This window comes from Notolepis coatsorum (genome assembly GCF_963971535.1).
Source record: "Notolepis coatsorum genome assembly, chromosome: 1".
Lineage (NCBI taxonomy): Eukaryota > Metazoa > Chordata > Actinopteri > Aulopiformes > Paralepididae > Notolepis > Notolepis coatsorum.
Window position 1 is genome coordinate 132,324,312 of NC_140165.1, and position 26,142 is coordinate 132,350,453.

General features: G+C 46.3%; 1 protein-coding gene across 1 annotated transcript in view; it reads left to right on the forward strand.

Moving 5' to 3' along the window:
• rmi1 (RMI1, RecQ mediated genome instability 1, homolog) overlaps positions 1-25,674 on the forward strand; it is a 65,124-nt gene extending 39,450 nt beyond the window's left edge. Inside the window, exons 6-9 of the mRNA XM_084322238.1 lie at positions 1,041-1,164; positions 15,767-15,857; positions 16,024-16,210; positions 23,291-25,674. Of these exons, the coding sequence (XP_084178364.1) occupies positions 1,041-1,164; positions 15,767-15,857; positions 16,024-16,210; positions 23,291-24,602 (1,714 nt within the window). The 3' untranslated portion in view covers positions 24,603-25,674. The remainder of the gene's footprint in view (positions 1-1,040; positions 1,165-15,766; positions 15,858-16,023; positions 16,211-23,290) is intronic.
• Positions 25,675-26,142: the final 468 nt, after the last annotated feature.

Sequence of the window (26,142 nt, forward strand, 5' to 3'; positions counted from 1 at the left end):
CACCTTCTACAACGCTGTTTGGTTTCCGGGTTCCTCTGATTGGCCACTAAGCCCACGTGACCCTACGCTAGCACGCCCCCCTTATCGCCGCCAGTTATCGCTTACGCCCGCGCAAGCGCATGAGCCGCGACAAGCCCCTTCAATGACAGAGCTCTCATATTTGCGAATGCATAAACTATATCTTAAATTATGGCTATGTGTCTAATATGGCCGTCGCTTATCAATTGACAGAGCTCTCATATTTGCGAATGCAACAGCGTTCACCCTGATGTAAACAAAACAAGTCATTGATAAGCGACGGCCATATTAGACACATAGCCATAATTTAAGATATAGTTTATGCATTCGCAAATATGAGAGCTCTGTCATTGAAGTGGGTGGTGGCAGCGTTGTGTGTGTAACGTTACTCCACAACATATGCCATTGGTGATGATCAAAGCATCAAAAAATTAGCCTCCCCCTTTCATGCATTCATGATGAAACATAATACCTATTATACACATTTGATTTGGAAATAGTAGGGTATCCAGGCGAGAAAGGGCAACGCTTTTAGTGAAATTCACGTTTTAGCTGCATATCGTCGTTTTCTGGGATTAGACGGGATCACTCTAAAACTATACTCATATTCACCACGGTATAACACGCAAACGTATTGATGGAAAAATTTATTCTTTTTCACATATTGAACGATAGATACTTGATGTCAAATGGGCCATAGTATTGTATCCATAGCTAATATAATATAGAATATATATATATAGCCCTGCAAACACCGCCACTTATTCCTATCTTTTAGAGCGTTTTGGCGTGGTAGGAATTAAGATGCTCTAGGCCTCCGGCGCTCAAAGAGTTCAATAAAGGACACAATAAAAAATTAAATGGCCAAAAGTATGGATGAGAGTGTTACAAACCCTGAAGTATACTGATTGTGTCCAGTTATATCCCTGGACTGGCAATCCACACAGCAGGTCTATAACCACCCCTCCGACTACCATTCACTCACTCCATCTCCCCCATCTCCCCAACACCCACCCCCCCAGGCCGGGCGTGAAGCTGCAGCTGCAGGGTCGGATGGTGTGCAGGCTGGGGGTGCTGTTTCTGGGGCCCGCCAATGTCAAGCTGCTGGGTGGAGAGGTGGAGGATATGGTTGACCGGAACAACCAGGTAAAACACCATATTGATGTCAGAGGGCTGGCGAGTGCTCCTTTTCCAGGGTACTCGCCATAGCAGGAACAATATAGATTCAGCAGAGTCCAGTGAAACAATCTTTGTTGTGTTTGCCCTGTACCCATCTGGAAAGAGACAATGACTGAGGTTAAAGTGCAGACTTGCAGTTTTAATTTGATCCACATTGGGTGAACGGGGTAGGATTTGCCATTTTTATGTCATAGTTTATACATAGTACAACATAAATGAAGATAAGTAGTCATTAGGCCTGTCATGATAACTAATTTAGTTGGACAATATATTGTCCTAAAAACAATTGCAATAAACAATATTATTGTCAACAGCGTTTTAAGACCATGTTATGCCACTGATATAATTATAATATGACATAATAATGTAAGTAGACCAATGAGCAATTAACTAATTCTTCAACATTTTGTGTTTCATAACTCAATTAATCCTTTAAATATGTTGTTGTGACGGTGCGGCTCCGTCACTGACTTTGCGGGCAGTGCGCATACTGTACATACACACACACTCATTGTCTGTCTTTCCATATACCATAACCGTATAATGTAATGTGGTGCGTTTCATGTGGACAGCGCACATGGGAACGCACACACGCCATATGCCGCGGAGCACACACACACACACACACACACACACACACACCAAACATTCCCTCTTGTCAGCTTTCGTAGGATGTCCGAATGCGCACAATCATTTCATTCCGTTTCCGTTGTTATAGCAGAATGACGTTCATACAGCAAGACATTCATTCATCACATCACATTTATTTACTCACAGTCAGGATGCATTCGCTTCGCTCTGCACTCCTAGGTTGACGTGTTGGCCAAGCAGAAGCACACATATCCGCCAGGTTAAATGGGAGGGGTTGACGCAAGGTAATCGTCACGTGAGCGATACGATTGTATTGTACTGTTTACTTGGTTATCTGTAATTTAAAACAGTTGGAAGTTATGTGATATAGTGGAGGATATATATTTTGTGTGTAGGAATTGGTTTAATGTGTTAAAAAGAATAATAATATGTACATCCTGTTTAAAGCCTAGTGGGAGGGGCTATTGGATACAAGAGAGCTGCTTTGGCCCAGGGACGTCAGTCTTGAATGGACTGAGTTACAGTGAAGGTAACCAGGATCCCTAGTAAAACGTGTTGGTATTGCTTGTAGTAGAAGTAGTAGTGTATATTGTGTATTTAGACTTTGTGTAGTGTTAAGTATTAAGTATATTTTGTTTTGTTTATTTGTTTTCTCTTTTTCCACTTTTGTTAGATATAGTAAGTATAGGGTATTTTGGTTTACGTTACTTTCACTTTTCACATTTTTTGTAAAACTATATCACCTCTGCACTTTTGGGAGGCGGGAAATAAACACCCACCAACGAGATCTTTCGACTACGCCGGTTTATGAGAGAATCAAAGGAGTTCGGGAGAGGACCCCGTCACATATGGTGTCAGAAGAGGGATGGCTAGCCGAAAGAAGATAACCCGCCTGCCCAGGCAGCGCGCCGGACTGCGCTCCCAGAGACAAGAGCGAGATGAGGAGTTGGCAGCCAGTGATACCGACCGGGCTTGGGAGACAGACCCGGAGGACGAGAAGGGCGCTGCAGCCCCAGCGCCGACCGGTGGACCAGGGGGAGAACTGCTGGTAATAATGAGAGACTTCCTAGCAGGACAGCAAAGGAGAGAGGAGGGCCTGCTGGCAGAGATTCGAGGCCTGCGGACCTCTCTTCCACTGGTTCAACCAGCTCCCCAGCAACGTCAAAATATTTCACTGCCTGCCCCAAATTTGCATGACCCTATTGCAACTCCAGGGACAGCAAGCAACCCCAGACTTGACCCGCCAACACCTGCACCCCGGCGTGGGTACCAGGATGCACCATCAGTGGAACCCTCTCTGCAGTTTTCTGACTGTCAGTAGGCCGGAGCAGTCAAGGCCAGATTGGAGGCACTATAGTGAGCCTAAAATTCCCCAATTTTTGATGGGTGAGGACATTGAGAACTACCTGTTACGTTTTGAGCGCATGGCTAGAACATGGAACTGGGCGGAAAGTGAGTGGGCATGCCGACTCGTGCCACTGCTGTCTGGGAAGGCATTGGAGGCCTACACGGCGATGGATGAGGAAAGAGCCCACTGCTATGCAGACCTGAAGACGGCACTGCTGATGAAGTTTGACATCTCTCCAGAGACGTACCGGCAGAAGTTCCGGTCCACTGCGGTACCACCGGGAGAGAACTCCACCGAGACCTATCACCGCCTGAAGGGGCTCTACCGTCGCTGGATTCGGCCCGAGCAGCACAGCAAGGAGGAGGTTGGAGAGGCGATCATCTTGGAGCAGTTACTCCTGCTACTTCCCTCCGAGGTGAGGACATGGGTGAAGGAGCATGAGCCAGGGGAGGGACTGGCAGCTGCTAAACTGGCTCTACAGTTCGTCAACGCTCGAAGAGGAGGACCAGCTGTACGCTCCACCAGTGCAGAACCCCGGCAGTTGCTCCAGCCACCCTATCTAAAGCCTGCACCGCGAAGGTATAACCAGGAACCTCCAGGTAACCCCAGCTCTGCCCCAAACCAACGATCAGCCGGTAAGGACTTTGACTTTGTGTGTTACTATTGCCAGCAGTCAGGCCACAAAGCTTCTGAGTGTCCCATACGCAAGGCTAAGGCCACAGGCGCTTGCTATGCACCCCGGCCTGAGGTGGAGACTACCGGGGATAAGGAAGTGCAAGCTCAGCACTATAGGACTGTGACTGTTAATGGCCGCCAGGTTACTGCTCTGTTGGACACTGGTAGCTTTATGTCATTTGTGAAACGCAGTATAGTACCAGTAGGCAGTGTGGACTATAGCCGCCAAGCAGATGTGTTGTGTGTGCATGGGGATAAGCATCTGTACCCCAAAACAGAGATAACTGTTACCCTTGAGAACCAGCCTTACCTATTAACTGTTGGGGTGGTAGACAATTTGCCGGTAGATCTCATATTAGGGAGAGATTTACCGATACTGGTGGATTTACTGCAGGAGACAGAATTGCCAGTCCAAACTGTCTCGGGGAAGAGGGGAGATGTTGTGTGTCCTGTGATAACTCGAGCCCAGGCAAAGGCTGGAGTCCAACCACTCCCAGATTTTGACAGTAGTCTGTGTGAGGGTGGCACTAAGGGGCCAAAAAAATCTCGGCGCCAACGCCGCTTTGAGAAGCGGCTAAAATCTACCGAACCTGAACCAACAGACAAAATGTGGGAAGTGCCTGACAATATTTCTGTGATACAGAGGGAAGATGTGACTTTGAAACCGTTGTTTATGCAAGTGGTAGAAGAGACCAAAACAAATTGTGTGGGAAAGGAAATGTTCATTGTTGATAATAACGTGTTATACAAAGTTACAGATGACCACAGACGTCTTGTGGTGCCTGCTAGCTGTAGAGGACTGGTCATGCACCTAGCACACACCCTCCCATGGGCCGGCCATCTTGGCCGCCATAAAAAAAAATTTCGGGTTAGTGCGCGCTTTTATTGGCCCTGCATGTACACTGACATTGATCAATATTGCGCCACATGTCAGAAAACATGCCCTGCCCGCAAATCTGACCGAGCTTTCCTCCAGCCACTCCCTGTCATCTCTACTCCATTCCGCAGGATTGCTATGGACATCGTGGGCCCTCTGGTGAAAAGCAGCGGTGGACACCAGTACATCCTGGTTGTGAGTGACTACGCCACCCGTTTCCCAGAGGCCTTTTCCCTGCGCACCATCACCGCTCCTGTGGTTCTGCGGGCTTTGGTACAGCTGTTCTCCAGAGTGGGGATACCAGATGAGATCTTGACGGACCAGGGGACCAACTTCACCTCTAGGCTGATGCATCTCTTCCACAAACAATTGGGCATCTCAGCGATCAGGACCACCCCTTACCACCCGCAAACTGATGGTTTGGTCGAAAGGTTCAACCAGACGCTGAAGAGGATGTTGCGGAAGTTTGTGGATGACACTGGCAAGGACTGGGATCGCTGGCTCCCATTTCTGCTCTTCGCCTACCGAGAAGTTCCCCAGGCCTCAACAGGTTTCTCACCATTTGAACTGTTGTATGGCTGGGAGGTACAGGGACCGTTGGATCTGCTCCGAAAGGGCTGGGAGGGTCCTTCCACCCATTAGAGTGACAGAGGGGTGGTGCAGTTTGTGCTGGAGATGAGAGATCGGCTGGCCGGATACAGTGCATGTGAGCGGATCGGAGCGTGAGCGGCGCGGGGCGCGGAGCGGCCGGTTTTGACGTGAGCGAGGAGTGGGTTTTAAAATGAGTCTGCGCGACGTCCGGAGCGAGAGTTCTCCTCCGCTCCAATCCACTCCAGGCCGCTCACAGTGGTTTAACACTGATGTAATATATACATGCAGTACAATGCCAAAGCAACAGATGGCGATGTACAAACATGAAGGCCATTTTCAACCAATGAGAAGGGTGAACCTGTGATAGGCTAGCCTGTTCAGGCTTTGTCACTGTAGAGACGCCCACACTCACTCCAGTTAGAAAAAAGTATCGACGCCATTGTTGTTGACGTTAGCTTACATGCTAACGTTAATGGCAGCGACCATAGCATTGTGGCTCGGCTAGCCTATCATCGCTTAATAGAACTAGTGAATGGATAAACAACGTTATTTAACATTGCAGAATGGCTACAATTACAATGCGGCTCAATACAAACAATTGTTAAGGGGCCCAGGGGGTGTAGACTGTTGTAGTTTGAGCTAATTTACACCATGCTCAAAAAAAAAAAAAAAAAACTGCTGAGCGATCTGGCGCGGGGAGTGGGGAGCGCTCGATTCAAGGTGAGCGGGGAGCGAGCGGAGAGCGACTTGGGGGCGGGGTCAACATGAGCGATTAGCGGAGCGGACCAAGCTTTAAAGAGCGAAGAGCGGATTTCTCTGCCGCGCCGATCCGCTCACGTGGCCTGGCCGGATACCAGGAGGAGGCAGAGGTCAACCTGCGTGAGGCCCAGAAAGGTCAGAAGGCCTGGTATGACCAACAGGCCAGGCACCGTGAGCTACAGGCTGGTCAAAAAGTCCTGTTGCTCCTCCCTTCGTCCAACAGCAAGCTCTTGGCGAAATGGCAAGGGCCATACCTCATCACCCGCAAGATGGGTCCTGTCACATATGAGGTCCATCACCCGGACAAGAAGAAACAGAAACAGACTTATCACGTGAACCTCCTGAAACAATGGAAGGAACGTCCAATCCAGGCGCCAGGAACAGCTCTGCTGGTGAGGGAGGTGGACGTGGAAGAGGAAGTGGAGACAGGACTGAGAGCTCTAACTACAACTGCTACCCCTGTCTTAGTACATCTAACTCTAGAGCAAGCTGCACAGCTCCTCCAGGTCTTCCAGGAGTCTCCATCCCTCTTTGCCGCCAGGCCAGGGAAAACCACCCTCATTGAGCATGTAGTTCGCCTAAAAGATGGACGGCCAATCCGCCAACATCCCTACCGTGTCCCCCAACAGCTGGTGGAAAAGCTGCGACTTGAGATGGAGGAGATGTTGAAGCTCGGAGTGATTGAACCTTCTAACTCAGAATGGTGCAGTCCGGTAGTCATTGTCTTTAAAAAAGATGGTTCACTCAGGATATGCATTGACTTCAGGAAGCTCAATGCCATCTCTGAGTTTGATGCCTACCCCATGCCAAGGATCGACGACTTACTGGAGAAGATCGGAGCTGCCAGATACATCACAACCCTGGATCTCTGTAAAGGATACTGGCAGGTCCCGCTGGAGAAGTCGTGTCGGCCATATACAGCATTCCGAACACCAGCTGGCTTGTACCAGTTCACAGTGATGCCCTTTGGACTTCATGGAGCACCAGCCACCTTCCAAAGACTGATGGACAGAGTCCTCCAGGGGTGTGACCACTGCAGTGCAGCATACCTGGATGATGTGGTCATCTTCAGTGCGACTTGGGAGGAGCATGTCCAAGATGTGTCACTGGTGCTGGGAAGAATCCGAAAGGCGGGATTGACACTCAACCTTGCCACGTGTGAGTGGGCACAGCAGGAGACACGGTACCTGGGCTACCTGCTAGGACGGGGTGAGGTGCGTCCGCAAGTGGATAAGGTGGAAGCTATCCAAAACTCCCCTCGACCTCGGACCAAGAAGGAAGTACGGTCCTTCCTGGGATTGGCTGGCTGGTACCGACGTTTTGTGCCCCAGTTTGCAACCATTGCAACCCCACTTACAGCACTGACCAATAAGGACCAGAAGAATCCAGTAAACTGGTCAGAGGAGTGTGAAACGGCTTTCAAAGCATTGAAATCCCACCTATGTTCTTCCCCTGTCCTCAAGAGCCTGGACTTCACCAGAAGATTTCTGGTACAGGTGGATGCATCCGAAGTTGGCCTTGGAGCGGTTTTGGCCCAAGGAGACCCTGGGGAAGAACATCCAATCCTATACCTGAGCCGCAAGCTGAAGCCACCGGAGACCAGGTATTCCACAGTGGAAAAGGAGGGCTTGGCCATTAAGTGGGCGCTGGAGAGTCTGCAGTACTACCTGCTTGGACGGGAATTTGACCTGGAAACGGACCACCGAGCTCTTACCTGGATCAACTCCATGAGGGACCACAACAGCCGCCTTACCCGATGGTACCTCTCACTCCAGCCATTTAAGTTTAACATCCGACACCGATCGGGCAAGACCAATGTGGTGGCAGATTACCTATCCAGGTTGCCGCACATCGCCAACCTCGAGGAGGAGAGGGATGATGTGACGGTGCGGCTCCGTCACTGACTTTGCGGGCAGTGCGCATACTGTACATACACACACACTCATTGTCTGTCTTTCCATATACCATAACCGTATAATGTAATGTGGTGCGTTTCATGTGGACAGCGCACATGGGAACGCACACACGCCATATGCCGCGGAGCACACACACACACACACACACACCAAACATTCCCTCTTGTCAGCTTTCGTAGGATGTCCGAATGCGCACAATCATTTCATTCCGTTTCCGTTGTTATAGCAGAATGACGTTCATACAGCAAGACATTCATTCATCACATCACATTTATTTACTCACAGTCAGGATGCATTCGCTTCGCTCTGCACTCCTAGGTTGACGTGTTGGCCAAGCAGAAGCACACATATCCGCCAGGTTAAATGGGAGGGGTTGACGCAAGGTAATCGTCACGTGAGCGATACGATTGTATTGTACTGTTTACTTGGTTATCTGTAATTTAAAACAGTTGGAAGTTATGTGATATAGTGGAGGATATATATTTTGTGTGTAGGAATTGGTTTAATGTGTTAAAAAGAATAATAATATGTACATCCTGTTTAAAGCCTAGTGGGAGGGGCTATTGGATACAAGAGAGCTGCTTTGGCCCAGGGACGTCAGTCTTGAATGGACTGAGTTACAGTGAAGGTAACCAGGATCCCTAGTAAAACGTGTTGGTATTGCTTGTAGTAGAAGTAGTAGTGTATATTGTGTATTTAGACTTTGTGTAGTGTTAAGTATTAAGTATATTTTGTTTTGTTTATTTGTTTTCTCTTTTTCCACTTTTGTTAGATATAGTAAGTATAGGGTATTTTGGTTTACGTTACTTTCACTTTTCACATTTTTTGTAAAACTATATCACCTCTGCACTTTTGGGAGGCGGGAAATAAACACCCACCAACGAGATCTTTCGACTACGCCTGTTTATGAGAGAATCAAAGGAGTTCGGGAGAGGACCCCGTCACAGTTGTGTTGCATATTAACTCAATTAATCCTTTAAATATTTGTTGTTGCATATTAACTCAACTATCAATGATGTATCCATTACTCACCAATACTAGACTGTTTGACTTCAGTCTGCCTTCCTCAGGTCTCCTCTTTATTTAAAATAATAAATAAATAATTGTACTATTATAAATATATATTATTCTAAATACATACATACACATCTACACATACATGCATGTGTGATTTAAAAATGTAAATGTAATTGTGTGTTTGCAGAAACGACAGCTTTGCGATAATGTATCCGTTAGTTCCAAAAGTTCACCCTCTCCAAACTTTTCTGTCCTTCAAAACGGATGCAAAACTGTCCAGAGACGGACACCGTGTCAACCCTGTCCAACAAACGGATAATCCTCATTGAAAATGAATTACAAACGGACGTAGACTGACAGACGCAACGGATCAATGTAGCCGCAGCCTAAAAAGAGTCTTTGTTTATCTCCTTCAGAATATTGTCTTTCACTTTGTTGTACAAGGCTGGAATGGCAGTTTGGGAGATGTATATTTTCTGTGTTGAATGGCTGCATCCCTTTGGCTATATAGCGAGTTACACTATCGGTGAGTGTGCACCATTTTGTGCTGTTATGTTTATATTTGCATTGTTGGGCAAAAGTATCCTTAACTCATTGTACGCCGGGGATTAGCCTCATCCTGCAGTAGCTACCGCCACCACTGTAAATGATGGGAGTCGCTCACCTTGTTTGCAGGGCTATAACTATTTAAATATTATAGCTATATATGCAATACTATGGCCCATTTGACATAGAGCATCTATCGTTCAAGATGTGAAAAAGGAATATTTTTTCCATCCATACATTCCCGTTTTATACCGTGGTGAATATAAGTATGGTTTTAGAGCAGTTTAGGGTAATTCCTGGGAGGCCAGTAATAGGCCGCGACGCATATTATACTTAATCCATTGGCATTTCGTCCCTATACACGCTACAATTAAAAATTTAAATGCATATGATCGGTATATTATATTCCATCATGCATGCATGAAAGGGGGGGGGGGGGCTCGTTTCTGATTAATTGATTGTCAATAACGGCATTCGTTAGTACAACAGCATACGCTGATCAGGGCGATGGCTATGAAAACAATGCACAACCAAGCTGAAATGTACGTTAAATTGCTCTTACCTGTGGCCGGTGAGATTACAAAAAGAATATTCCAATTATTTGATTGCCATCTGCTAGATCGTATGTCCATTTGGGCCATGACATAACCACCCACAGCATAATGAATCGGGCGTCCCGAAAACGATTCAATGCGATCGGGTGAAGATATTGATCCACGTTACTAGAAAACTCCGCCCGGATGACTTTCACGCACAGAGAGATACACAGTCTCAAATAGAGTGCAACATTGGCCACATGCCACCAGGCGGCGGTATTGTACTTTTGCGATCTCAGTGTCCTTCCATATGGTCACACAGCCTTCCTGGATGAATTATGAATGGAAATAGCGAATAAAATAAATAACGATCCAATAACGTATATATATATATATAAGTGGTTGGCGTTATTCGATTGGCGGACAAACACGTATATGTGGACGGCGCTGATTGAGTTAATAGGGAGGTGTAGTCTGACCTCACTTTAGTTTCCCGTGCGGTCCACTCGTATAGGGATTTATCATTGGGAAAATGTATTATCGGCTATTGTAATAATTCTGCCTCATGAACATTGGCAAGCTTTCCATTTTTCCACAAAATGAGTTCCCTTCTATCACTAACATTATTGTTTAAGCATTTTTGGTTGAAATAAAATTATACGTAATTATTTTACGATTAATTGTGAATTGTTTCATGTTGAGCTATAGATTGTGGATGAATACACACAGAAAGGTACACCATGCCAATGTTCATGCTTTATTTGTTTGAAACGAGACGATTTATAAATGTGTCCATTGGAAATACATTGCAATTTCAAGCGAGGTGGACCGGCCGGAAACAACAATGACATAACCACTACACCTCCCTATAGCCAACTGTCAGGAATCTGGCCCCTCTCCATCTTCAGTTGCTGTTTTGTTTTTGTTCTCGGCTGGGTGGATGGAATGGTTATATTTTAGATGAGCTTGCAGGTTAGTTGCCACTTTTCGTTTTTAAACAAAGTCAACATACCGGCTCATTCGCGTTAATGGGTTATCCTCTCAGAACTCTGCTTAAATCCCAAATGTTCCCACATCAGAGCTGTGGAATGGAAGTCAATTTATTCTTCCAAACTTTGTGGCTGGAATTGTGCAGTCACGTTATCTCCACACTTGGCCTGGCTGCGTGAATACTTTCCCTAAGGTGGTTGTCCTTCCGCGTTTGGTTTGCGCGATCTGATTGGCCACTGACCTACGCTATTACGCCCCCCTCGTAAGTAGAGAGTCGCCGCTGCACTCAACCGATTCATTCAACAGGAAGCGATTTGCGAGTACAATACACCATCACGCCAGAGTGGATAAAGAAATGCTCCAGAAATGAATATGCGTAGGGAAAGGCTTAACGAGTCAGCGCGAGAGTGCACACACAAAAGCACACACGCATGATATCCGATTTATTAATGCCAAATAATGGACGACGACCGCAATTGGCACTTGAAAGGTGTAAATGGTGGATTAGTCAGTAACAATTCATGACAGCTTGTATAGCTCAACTGGTTAGTCCCCTGCCTGTAGACCATATGGTCCCCGGTTCGAATCTCTTGGATACTTTTTTTTTTCTGTAACGTTAATTAATGTATCCACTCTGGTTGATAAGATAAGATATTCCTTTATTGATCCCCTTGCATAGCAGCATGGGGGGGGGTACACAGGTAGTGAAAACAACACAAGCAGTGTAAACAAATAAGTCAATAGAATTGACTATCTAACCAACTGAAATATACAGTATTCACAGTATCACAGTATTCACATAAGGTGCAGTATGCATAAGGTGGTGTTATTGTCCTTTTTGGGACGCCAGAGTGGATAGATTATTTAACATTACGATTTTTTTTTTAAAGTAAGCAAGAGATTCGAACCGGGGACCATATGGTCCACAGGCAGGGCACTAACCAGTTGAGCTTTACAAGCTGTCATGAATTGTTACTGACTAATCCATCATTTACACTTTTCAAGTGCCAATTGCGGTCGTTTTTGTGTGTGCGCTCTCGCGCTGACTCGTTAAGCCTTTCCCTACGCATATTCATTTCTGGAGCATTTCTTTATCCACTCTGGCGTGATGGTGTATTGTACTCGCAAATCGCTTCCTGTTGAATGAATCGGTTGAGTGCAGCGCCGACTCTCTACTTACGAGGGGGGCGTAATAGCGTAGGTCAGTGGCCAATCAGATCGCGCAAGGAACGCGGAAGGACAACCACCTTAGGGAAAGTATTCACGCGGCCTGCGTGGTTCACTGTTGCATGCTGGTCATTCTGTGTGTATGTCATTGAGCCCCGCCTCCCACAGAGAGCCCCGCCTCCCACAGAGAGCAGACTGAGAGTAAAAGGGACAGAAGCAGCGCGACTGGACAAAATCATTGGTGACATTCGATGTAAACAAACACGCATGTAAACCGCCAATATCGAGCTTCGCAAAAGCAAAACGTTTGAGTTCATATATTCATATATTGTACAATAAGTATTGCAAAATAGTATTTATCATGACAGGCCTAGTAGTCATATTTAATCCTTTGCAATCAATGCCTAAAATTAAGTGCATGGAATTAGAGACTAACGCCTATCAATACATTTGAATGGGACTTGATAGGTGTACAGTGGATCTCATCAGAATACTCAAACACAGTATGGGATATTTTGTCCTGAGGGTTCAAAGAAAATATTAAAGGTCCCCTGTCTTATAAATTTCCTTTTCCAGTGTTTAGCATTGTTTTCTAGCAATGGGGGTTTGTATCAATGGGGTCTGTGTCTCTAATTATCATTTTGGCGGATTGCTCCAATTCAGTTGAGACAATATCCTCCCCCAGTGAACTAAGCCATTCTGATTTGACTCGCTATCCTACGTAGCAAGGAATCTATGATTGTAGCGCACACAACAGAGCGAGTGGAAATACTGACACTTCCTCAAACGGGTTGACGTGGCACGGGTGCCGACACGAGAGAGCAGAGAACAAGCGAGGGAGGGAGAGAGAGAGAGAGGGACACTGAGCATCCACACACTCCCCGACCGCGCACGAGCGGGGAAACACACAAACACGCGCGCGTGCGCAGTCGGGACACAGACCGTGACGAGCGAGCGAGCGGGAGAGAGACAGAGAGAGGGACACGGAGCACCCCACACACTCCCAACCGCGCGTGCGGGGAAACACACACGCAGTCGGGAGCACTTGCATATCACTGTCAACCTGCTGCAAAATATCATTGTGCACGCTCCCACGCGCGCGCCAGTATTCCGATCCGTGCAATAATATTCACAGGGGTATATATTTTCATTTGAAACAAGTTACCAATGCATTGTCCCGTGGGATTATGCCCCCCCTGCGGCGAAATTAATTAGTATCCCCCTCAATCTCTCTGTCTCTCTCTGTCTGGTGACTGTCACTCAAAGCGCTTTGTGAGAATGGGCGGAGCCCAGCCCACATCTCAGAGGACCTGACATGGACAACACACATAGACTCAGTCATAAATAAAAGGCGAAGCAGCGCCTCTACCACCTGAGACAGTTAAGGAAGTTCAGAGTATCGGGGAAGATACTCCAGTCCTGCTACTCCGGAGCTGTAGAGAGCATCTTGACTGGAAACATCACTGCCTGGTATGGAAACAGCAAGGCACAGGACAAGAAGGCCCTACAGAGAGTGGTGCGCTCAGCTGAGCGTACTACGGGTATTGCACTACCACCCCTGCAGGTCTTATATAACGAGGTGCAAATCCAGAGCCTGCAGAATAATGAAAGACCCTCACCACCCCAACAACAGCCTGTTCAAGCTGCTGCGGTCAGGAAAACGTCTGCGCACACCAGCAACTAGGACAGAGAGACTTCGGCTCAGCTTATTCCCCCAGGCCATCAAGTTCAAGTTTCTTTATTAGTTGTCATACAGAAGTACAGAATACTTTTATACAAAATGCTTCTTTCTGTTTCGCTCCAGAGACTGTGCTAGGCAAGAATAGATAAAATAAGTATAGCAAGTATAAAATAGAAGTCAAGTACGTAGACAAATGTTCAGTATATACATATATACAATGCTCTATGTAGAGTAGAAGTAACTGAGTTATCATACAATATACTATACAGTGCAAAGCAGAAGTCGGATGAGGTACAATTTAGGTACAATATAATTTACAGTAAGGTGTAATGAGGTATGGGTTGTAGTGCAAATTCTTTACCGATAAATATAAAGTGTGCTTAGGTGTACTAAAGTGGTTAAAGTGGGTGCTGCAGTGAGTTGTATGTTTAAAGTGAGTGTGTGCGTGTGGATGTGTGTGCTGTGAGTGCATTTAATGGTTGTTACATAGTGTTATTGTTCGTTGAGCATCCTGATGGCCTGGGGATAGAAGCTTCTTCTGAGTCTTTCTGTGCTTGCCATGAGACTCCTGTATTGCTTGCCTGACCGCAGCAGTTCAAAGAGGCAGTTGTTTGGGTGGCTCGAGTCTTTGATAATTCTCCTAGCCTTGCCCATGCACCGCTTGTTGTAAATGCCCTGGAGAGTGGGAAGCCCCCCTCCAATTGTGCGTTCGGCTGAGCGGGCCACTCTCTGTAGTCTGCTACGGTCTTGTGCAGTGCTATTCCCAAACCAGGAGGTGATATTGCCAGTCAGTATGCTCTCTATTGTGCATGAGTAGAAGTTCTTAAGGATCTTCTGACTGACTTGGAACTTCCTTAGGCGTCTGAGGAAGTAGAGGCGTTGCCGTGCCTTCTTCACAACACTGTCAATGTGTGAGGTCCATGTCAAGTCCTCGGATATGTGGACTCCGAGGTACTTAAAACTGTTCACTCTCTCAACCGGTGCCCCATCGATGCTGAGGGGGCTGTAGTCCCTGACCCCCGACCTCCTAAAGTCCACAATCATCTCCTTTGTTTTGCTGACGTTCAGGGAGAGGCTGTTCTCTTGGCACCATCCCGCTAGAACCTTGACCTCCTCCAGGTAGGCCCTCTCGTCGTTTGCAGAGATCAGGCCCACCACTACTGTCGTCAGCAAATTTGATGATTGTGTTGTTGTTCCGCTGTGCCACACACAGTCATGTGTGTACAGGGAGTAGAGGAGGGGACTCAGAACACAGCCCTGGGGGGCCCCTATGTTGAGAGTGATGGATGAGGAGGTGCAGTTGCCTGCTCTCACCACCTGGGGTCTGACTTGAAAACAGCTTGAAATCTTGAAGTGGAAAAATGCTGCTTTAGAGTACTTGATTAGAAATACAAAACAATGCATTTGGGGGGGGGGGGGGGGGGGGAACGTACAGATGTGTTCCATAGACTCACAGGAATTGTGTAACATTGCCCAAATAGTGAAAGGAATAGCAAAACATGGGACCTTTAAATCACCCTCCTGTCACTAGAAGTGATGCTACAGATACCATAGTTGCAATGTCAGCGACTTCTTGTCCAATTTTTATATGGAAGTCGATGAATAAATCTTTTGGGGTGGGGGGCACATGGGACACCCCACGCTGGCAAGTTAACATGTACATTTCCCCCCAAAATACAAATTGTCAAACATTGACCTGTGACCCTCCCCGCTGTGTCTCACTGGATAAACTTGTTCATTCCATCATACTCTCACAGTCTCAAATCTGCAGCACAACCTGGCTACCAAAGCCCTCAGAAGGAAACCAGGTGTGGCCATCAATGTGGTCATATGACCAAGTCTTATTGTTGATGACTTATTTTATTTTGTAACCAGGGCAGGCTGCTGTGCAGGGCTTTGGGGCTGCCTGAGGCAGAGCAGCAGCAACAGCAGCAGCAGGGAGGTGAGGCCCTATCTGCGCCACAAGGTATGTCCATGTGGGTCGTTATTTTTATGAACTTGTGTCTTGAGGCAAGGTGACTAAATAATAATATTTTTTTTTTAAATAGCTAATATGAAATACTGTATGCTTTTGTTTAGAGTAAAACTGAACATATTTATACCCTTGTTTCATACCTGTGTTTTCTCCACAGGTAATGAGGAAGCAGAAGATGATGACCAGGAGCTGCTGGCCAGCCTTGAGGCCCAGGAGCAGGTGGAACAGGCCCGGGGATGGAGGGCAGAGGGAGGGCGTAGCCTAGAGAGTGGCTATGGGACGCTCAGTCAGACCTCAACTACGTCCTCTAGGACCGCATCTCTCCGCAGCGAGGCCTCGTCCAGGTGGGTGGCGTTTAGTTTTTTCACGGTTCCTTACGGAAACCATCTGCCCCCAGAAGGATGCTTTTTACATTGACAAAGTCAGGTTCTTTCTTTTATTTTAACAATGCATTATCAATGAAGTGTCTTGGTCAGGGGATTGTGAAGACACAAATAATTGAGTCAGAGAGGAAGAGGGAAGACAGAAATATTTTCAACTTGAGTGAATGCCTTTCGCGCTGCCGCATCCGTTTGCATCTTGGCGAACAGACACTCACTTGAGTTGAAAATATCGCCGTCTTCCCTTTTCCTCTTTGACTCGATCGCTTCCACTGTCTGTCTGTTATTGTGTCTCTCAGTCATGACATATACCAAAGAGGGCACCCCTATTCTACCTACACGGGCAGCACGGTACAACATGACAAGCCTACCAGTACTGCACCATGCCTACCAGTACTGTACCATGCCTACCCATACTGTACCATGCCTACCCATACTGTAGCATGCCTACCCGTACTGTACCATGCCTACCTGTACTGTACTGTACCATGCCTACCCATACTGCACCATGCCTACCCATACTGTACTGTACCATGCCTACCTGTACTGTACCATGCCTACCTGTACTGTACCATGCCTACCCATACTGCACCATGCCTACCTGTACTGTACCATGCCTACCTGTACTGTACCATGCCTACCTGTACTGTACCATGCCTACCCATACTGCACCATGCCTACCTGTACTGTACCATGCCTACCTGTACTGTACCATGCCTACCTGCACTGTACCATGCATACCTGTACTGTACCATGCCTACCCATACTGTACCATGCCTACCTGTACTGTACCATGCCTACACATACTGTACCATGCCTACCCATACTGTACCATGCCTACCCATACTGTACCATGCCTACCCATACTGTACCATGCCTACCTGTACTGTACCATGACTACCCGTACTGTACCATGCCTACCCATACTGTACCATGCCTACCCGTACTGTACCATGCCTACCCATACTGTACTGTACCATGCCTACCCACTGTACCATGCCTACCCGTACTGTACCATGCCTACCCATACTGTACTGTACCATGTCTACACATACTGTACTGTATCATGCCTACTAGGGATGTCCCGATCGCCTTTTTTTGCTCCCGATCCGATCCCGATCATGTGATTTTAAATATCTACCGATCCCGATCGTTCCCGATCCGATCTTTCACATTAGTAATAAATGTTGACGCATTTGTCAGAAACTGGCGGAGCAAGACAAGCCCCTCTGTTGCCTATAGTCCCTCGAGGGGCGCGAGCGCGGTTATTACATTCACCCTGAGAAATGTGCTTCATATGAGAAATATTAAAATATATGTTTGCACATTAGTATACATTCAGTGTTCGACTTACGTAATGATTAGCTCCATTCTGGTCTGAAACGCCGACGATAATCCTCAGTCACACAGCAAATAATTGACGTTATCCAGGTGAAAAGTTAGTCTGAAAACTCCGCCTCCAGCCTGCTGCTTCATGAGTTTTTCCTCCATGCGGAATGTCCTCCTTGCAAACATTGCAATTGCTGTTGGACTGGCTTGACTTTCTATTTTAAAATGCTTAGTTCCAAACCTCTAGCTGCTCAAGTCAGTGGATAACCGTGTTTCGGGAGCGACGTGTTGTTGTGATGTGAGCGTGTAGGTCTAAATTACTGTACCATGCTGTACCATGCCTACCCATACTGTACCAAGCCTACCTGTACTGTACCATGCCTACCTGTACTGTACCATGCCTACCTGTACTGTACCAAGCCTACCTGTACTGTACCATGCCTACCCATACTGTACCATGCCTACCTGTACTGTACCATGCCTACCCATACTGTACTGTACCGTGCCTACCTGTACTGTACTGCACCATGCCTACCTGTACTGGACTGCACCATGCCTACCTGTACTGGACTGTACCATGCCTACCCATACTGTACCGTGCCTACCTGTACCATGCCTACCCATACTGTACCATGCCTACCTGTACTGTACCATGCCTACCCATACTGTACCATGCCTACCTGTACTGTACCATGCCTACCCATACTGCACCATGCCTACCTGTACTGTACCATGCCTACCTGTACTGTACCATGCCTACCCATACTGCACCATGCCTACCTGTACTGTACCATGCCTACCTGTACTGTACCATGCCTACCTGCACTGTACCATGCATACCTGTACTGTACCATGCCTACCCATACTGTACCATGCCTACCTGTACTGTACCATGCCTACACGTACTGTACCATGCCTACCCATACTGTACCATGCCTACCCATACTGTACCATGCCTACCCATACTGTACCATGCCTACCCGTACTGTACCATGCCTACCTGTACTGTACCATGCCTACCCGTACTGTACCATGCCTACCCATACTGTACCATGCCTACCCGTACTGTACCATGCCTACCCATACTGTACTGTACCATGCCTACCCGTACTGTACCATGCCTACCCATACTGTACTGTACCATGCCTACCCATACTGTACCATGCCTACCCATACTGTACTGTACCATGTCTACACATACTGTACTGTACCATGCCTACTAGGGATGTCCCGATCGCCTTTTTTTGCTCCCGATCCGATCCCGATCATGTGATTTTAAATATCTACCGATCCCGATCGTTCCCGATCCGATCTTTCACATTAGTAATAAATGTTGACGCATTTGTCAGAAACTGGCGGAGCAAGACAAGCCCCTCTGTTGCCTATAGTCCCTCGAGGGGCGCGAGCACGGTTATTACATTCACCCTGAGAAATGTGCTTCATATGAGAAATATTAAAATATATGTTTGCACATTAGTATACATTCAGTGTTCGACTTACGTAATGATTAGCTCCATTCTGGTCTGAAACGCAGACGATAATCCTCAGTCACACAGCAAATAATTGACGTTATCCAGGTGAAAAGTTAGTCTGAAAACTCCGCCTCCAGCCTGCTGCTTCATGAGTTTTTCCTCCACGCGGAATGTCCTCCTTGCAAACATTGCAATTGCTGTTGGACTGGCTTGACTTTCTATTTTAAAATGCTTAGTTCCAAACCTCTAGCTGCTCAAGTCAGTGGATAACCGTGTTTCGGGAGCGACGTGTTGTTGTGATGTGAGCGTGTAGGTCTAAATTACTGTACCATGCTGTACCATGCCTACCCATACTGTACCAAGCCTACCTGTACTGTACCATGCCTACCTGTACTGTACCATGCCTACCTGTACTGTACCAAGCCTACCTGTACTGTACCATGCCTACCCATACTGTACCATGCCTACCTGTACTGTACCATGCCTACCTGTACTGTACCATGCCTACCCATACTGTACTGTACCGTGCCTACCTGTACTGTACTGCACCATGCCTACCTGTACTGGACTGCACCATGCCTACCTGTACTGGACTGTACCATGCCTACCCATACTGTACCGTGCCTACCTGTACCATGCCTACCCGTACTGTACCATGTATAGTGGCTATTTACAAACAATTTTGTATTTCGTATTTGCCACTTCCACTCCGGGGATAGCTTTAGTCTACGCGCACATAATAAAGATTCTGATCCATCCGTTTGGCTGTCACAATGAATCAATCATTTATTTCCAATAAGCAAAACAAACGAAACTCGTATATCTAATACATGCGTGCGTTGCGTGCAGTGCGTGCGTGCGGTACAAAAACTGTTTGCTTTCCCGGTCCACATCTCCCACGCAAGCCACCACCCCTTATCAAGGTAAACCACACAGGTGAATAGCTCAGGTAGGTCTCTTTAAAGGGAAAGTACACATAGTTTCAAATCATAAGAATAGTTACAATACGATAATCAGTGTAAATAATATCATGACTTGTCAATCAAATTATCAGTTTTCGTTTTCATATTTCGTAATCCATAAAGCAGTTTCATAATTCAAATAATTGCATGATACAAACCCAAAGATTAAATAACTCAAGAATGGCTCCTACACCATGCCTACCCATACTGTACCATGCCTACCTCCACTGTACTGCACCATGCCTACCTGTACTGTACCATGCCTACCCATACTGTACCATGCCTACCTCCACTGTACTGCACCATGCCTACCTGTACTGTACCATGCCTACCCATACTGTACCATGCCTACCTGTACTGTACCATGCCTACCTGTACTGTAAGTCAAGTAATTTATTTATATAGCACATTTAAAAGCACAAGAGCCAACCAAAGTGCTGTACAATCAAAGCTTAAAATCAATGTCCTAATATAAAATACACAAATACAAAAAGGCACAGCAGGACAAGACAGTACATTCAGAGAATAGGACAGTAGGACAACACACGGATAGGGGAACACAATGTACAGTAGCACACAGGGGACATAGGAGCATAAGAAGAGATACAAGAGGGAGGGGGCAGGATAAAATTACATGGGAGTGTGTGAGTTAGGGTGTGGGAGAATCAGGGTTTATTGAAGGCCAGGGAATAGAAGTGGGTTTTTAGACAGGCCTTAAATGTCTCCAGCGAGGGGGCAGATCGGATCTCCAGGGGAAGCTGGTTCCATAGCTTGGGGGCCACGGCCTTGAAGGAGCGATCGCCTCTCTTTTGAGTCTGGTGCGGGGGGGGGACCAGCCGAGCCTGGTTGGAGGATCTTAGTGACCTGGGTGCTGCGTAGGGGGTGATGAGCTCGGTGATGTATAGGGGTGCTGCACCCGATAGTGCCTTAAAGGTGAGGAGGAGGATTTTGAAGTCTATTCTAAGTGGGACTGGGAGCCAGTGTAGGGAGGCTAGGACTGGTGTGATGTGCTCTCTCTTTCTGGTGCCGGTAAGGAACTGTACTGTACTATGCCTACCTGTACTGTACTGTACCATGCCTACCTGTACTGTACCATGCCTACCCATACTGTACCATGCCTACCCATACTGTACCATGCCTACATGTACTGTACCATGCCTACCCATACTGTACCATGCCTATACATACTGTACCATGCCTACCCATACTGTACCATGCCTACACATACTGTACTGTACCATGCCTACCCATACTGTACCATGCCTACACATACTGTACTGTACCATGCCTACCCATACTGTACCATGCCTACCCATACTGTACCATGCCTACACATACTGTACTGTACCATGCCTACCCATACTGTACCATGCCTACATGTACTGTACCATGCCTACCCATACTGCACCATGCCTACCCATACTGTACCATGCCTATACATACTGTACTGTACCATGCCTACCCATACTGCACCATGCCTACCCATACTGTACCATGCCTATACATACTGTACTGTACCATGCCTACCCATACTGTACCATGCCTACACATACTGTACTGTACCATGCCTACCTGTACTGTACCATGCCTACCCATACTGTACCATGCCTACCTGTACTGTACCATGCCTACCCGTACTGTACCATGCCTACCCATACTGTACCATGCCTACACATACTGTACTGTACCATGCCTACCCATACTGTACCATGCCTACATGTACTGTACCATGCCTACCCATACTGCACCATGCCTACCCATACTGCACCATGCCTACCCATACTGTACCATGCCTTTACATACTGTACTATGCCTACCCATACTGTACCATGCCTACACATACTGTACTGTACCATGCCTACCCATACTGTACCATGCCTACCCATACTGTACTGTACCATGCCTACCCGTACTGTACCATGCCTACACATACTGTACTGTACCATGCCTACCCGTACTGTACCATGCCTACCCATACTGCACCATGCCTACTAGGGGTGGAACGCTTCGTATCACGGTTTTGGGGTCACGGTTTTCGGTTCGATATACGTTGTTTTTTATATAAAAGAAATGTAACACTCAAATCTAAACATGTTTCTCATTTATTTAAAAAAAAAATTAAAAAAAGTTTACAGTGTTAGTGTTTACAGCCTTAAATAATGTTTGGCACACAGAGACCGAACTAACTGAAAAATATAGGCTACATTTGTCAAAGTATTAACTTAGTGCAAACAAACAATATGCTCAGCCAGCACTAGACTTTCCTTTCTTTAATATAAACACAAAAAAACAATGTCAACAATGTTTAAATTACCTGATTGTCGGTTCTTAATGGAAAAGATTCGTTTTCTGATTGAAATTAAAGTGCAGTATTTGAAATACAATGAAAGGAATATGGCTGGATTTCTTATCAAAGGGAAAAGTGTCAGTTACCGGTATTTAAAATAAATAAACTAATTAGAAGGCCATCAATATAAATTGCAGCATACATCAAACTAACACACACACACTGTACTGTTTCAAAACAACACTGCTCTGTTCATTCCATTTTTAAAATACGTACATTATCTGTCTACATTTATTTAGACTAACATTATTTAAATATTGAGTGCAACTGTGGTGGAACTATCTATTGGGTTGGGGGACCGCACAGACATTTTAGCGTCACGGACCTTCTAGGCTCTAACGTTACCGGAGTTGATAGCATGCAGTGGAAAAGCGGCAATAGTCCCGGTTGGAGTTAGTAAAACACAGTTGTATGTTAGCCTTCTTGGATGTTGAATAAACGCCTATCATTGTCTTTAAACACCACGCCTCTCAGACTCCCATTTTCTCATCTGCTAGCTAGTAGCTACGGTAACATTGCATTGACTGTATTAGCTGGCGGGCTACCATAGTTCAACATGCGTTGTGTTGTACAAACTGCTAACGCTATGGCAAGATGTGTGTAGGCCTATGTAATGTTAATGGCTATGTTTTTAAAGTCGTAATGAAGATTGCTTTATATTGTGCTTGCCATTTTTACACAAACTGACTAGCACCTGGCTGCAGTGCTGCTGCAGCCAGCGCTCACCTCTCCCGGCTCCGCCAAATGAAGTTTTTTTAATTTTTTCATCTGAACCGTACGATACACAGACGCCCCGAACCGTGGGGGTCGTACCGTACGGTACACGGTTCGAATGCGTATCGTTCCACCCCTAATGCCTACACATACTGTACTGTACCATGCTTACCCGACTCAATAGGTTTTCTTCAACTGGCTGTTGTTTGCTTTCTTACAGGAATGATGCCTCCAGTTCTTCTTATAGGAGTGGTTCAGTCCGGAGCAATAGGAGTGGTTTGGACCATGGTAGTCACCGGAACAACCAGCGGGATAGCACCATGGTCACCTCCTCCTCCACTTCCTCCCCTCATCATGAGGTCATGGATCACGCCATGGGAAATGAGGACTTTCTCGATGAAGACTTTGATGACCTCCCTCTGGATGAGCTGGATAGTGTCTTTCAGGAAAGCACAAATGACACCCCACAGTCCAACACCAGTCACAGAAATGCACCACAGACTAACAATAGGCTAGCGGCACAACACAACAGTTCTAATGGACCTAGGCAGCACAATGATGGATGCAATCAAAGTGGAAGAGGGCAGTTAGAAGCTGTGACCTCCAAACCCTACTCTGCCTCATCCTCACCCCCGCCACCTGGTGCAAGAGGCAACCATCAAATCATGGATGAAGACATGGATTCCTACTTTCCTGAAGAGATAGACAATTCCATAGGGGAACCAAGACTTGAAAGCACTCGTAATATAACTCAAGGAATTATCCAGGACTCGATAGCTGAAAAGATTGATAGACATTCTGGTCATAGAATTCCTACAACGGGCAGCACATGGCTTAGACCTCAAGGCCCCGGTCGGTCCAAGGCGGTGACGGAGAGAGCTGCCATCAAGACTGAGCCAGCGGATTCAGGCGATGGACTCACGGGCCAGCTGTCAAGAATAGGACAGGCTAGGCCTTCATTCAACACTGAACCTGGAGTTGAGAGTTCTTGTGACGCACCTCAAGGAAGTGGCTGCACTCGGCGAGCTATGGTACCAGATGACGTCTCTGTTAACAAACAGTGCGACGGCACAGTCGTCCCCACTTTGACTTTATCCTCCCTGCCGTTCACCTACTTGTGCCTTCTTCAAGACCAGAGCTCTGAACCACACCGCCACGCCCGGGTAATCCGCATCAAAGCCTTCATAGTGACTCTCTTGGGGAAACTGACCGGCAAGGACGGCGAGTGGCGGGTAGGCGCCACCATAACCGACGGCACCGGTTACTTGGATGTAGCACTGTCCGACGCGGTTCTGACAGGCCTGCTGGGGTTCTCTGTGGCAGAAAAGGGGGTTCTGAGGCGCGACCCGGCCCGCAGAGGCGAGCTGGACTCTGGAATGAAGAGATGTCAGGAGGAGTTGGTGGATATGTGCTGTGCGATGACGATCAGGGTTGAACCACGGGGGGAGAAGGCTGTGGTGACCAGCGCAGATCCGCTTACTGAGGAGGACATTCTGGCTCTGGAAGAGAGGGTGAAAGAGAGGAGGAAATAAGAGATAGAAATGGGGATTTTTTTTTTATCCAATTTTGTTGGAGATTTCAACTCCCATTTATTTCTAATGTAATGTCCTGTTTTACTCTATATTTCCTTGATCTTATTTGGTGCTATACAAATAAAGTTAATTATTATTATTTCCTTCAATGTTCAGATCAGCCACTAACCTAATGTATGAGATGGGCAGTCGATCTAGTAGCAATCGGCCTACTCTGGTAATCCAGTATAATTTTTGTGAACAGAAAATGTGAGTTGTTCCCACGGTGTGAAAGACGGGCACAGTGGGCTATGGGTGGCAAATTCTCAACACCCACTAGCGGCATTAACCGCATTTTCAAAATATGAACACAACTAAATGATATACATATTAACAACAACACACTTAACCCCTAACTGCTCCCGATGAGCAGGTTGGCACCTTGCATGGTTGCGTCTGCTGTCGGTGTGTGAATATGTGAGTGAGTGGATAAAATGTGAGGAACATAAATTGTAAATGCACCATTTACAATATCTAATAATCCAATGTATGTGTATTCTATTGGCTTGCAAGGTAATGGGAAGTGTGATACAGTATCAAAAATAATTCCAATTGATATACTGAAATATTCCAGAAATAATTGAAAAAGGAATGTTTACTTTTTTCATCGTTAAGTTGGACAACAAAATTGTACATCATAATTCATAATGTTAAAATATTCTGCATCCCAAATTAGAGACATTGCCGGGAGATGGTAAACTCCTCTGAAGGAAGAAAGGAGATGTTTGAATGTTGAGGAAAGAAGCAGAGGGTTGGAGAAGTTCCATCTCTGGTCGTTGTAATGAACTGCTGTCCTTCATTCAACACAGCTGTACCTCCTCATTGAGAAATTATTGCAAGTCCCAAGAGCAACGCCCATCTTTTAATAACCCTACCCTGAAGAGAATAAGGGAAAAGAAGGAAGAATGAGAAGCCATGAGCCGTTTATTCTTTTTAAAATGTTGTGAACAAGGTTATTTCTTGTCTAGGATGAATTTGTTTTTAAATACAGCGCTGCAGAGAATCTCATAGATTCCATGGTTGTCTGTTCCTGTAATGCACTTTGAATAATAAAATGTAAAATCACCACTTGATACTTTAACCTTGTAGTATTTTACAAATGCAAACCCGTCTTATTTTCTAATTTAACTGATTGATGATTTACACAGTTATCCAGTACTCAGTTCTTGGTGTCTGTTACAATTCATACAGAGTGAGCATCGGGCCAATACTCAGTACTTGTGTCAGTGCACCTTTGTTTTTAAGGCATGTGTACACACATACTGTCAAGTTATGTGGTTTTTTCCCTTGGTACCAGTGCTGCCCAAACTTAAAACGGCTTGAAACCTCAACAGAGGACGCTGGGACAACTCGACTCCAATTTTGCAGATTTTAATGACTTCTCATGGTCCAACACATCATCATTCCAAACATGTTGTAGTCATTGAAATCATGTTGAAGGTAGCATTATCAAAAGTAGCATCATCGAGAGTAGGTTGAAAACCTTTAAAGAAAAACACAA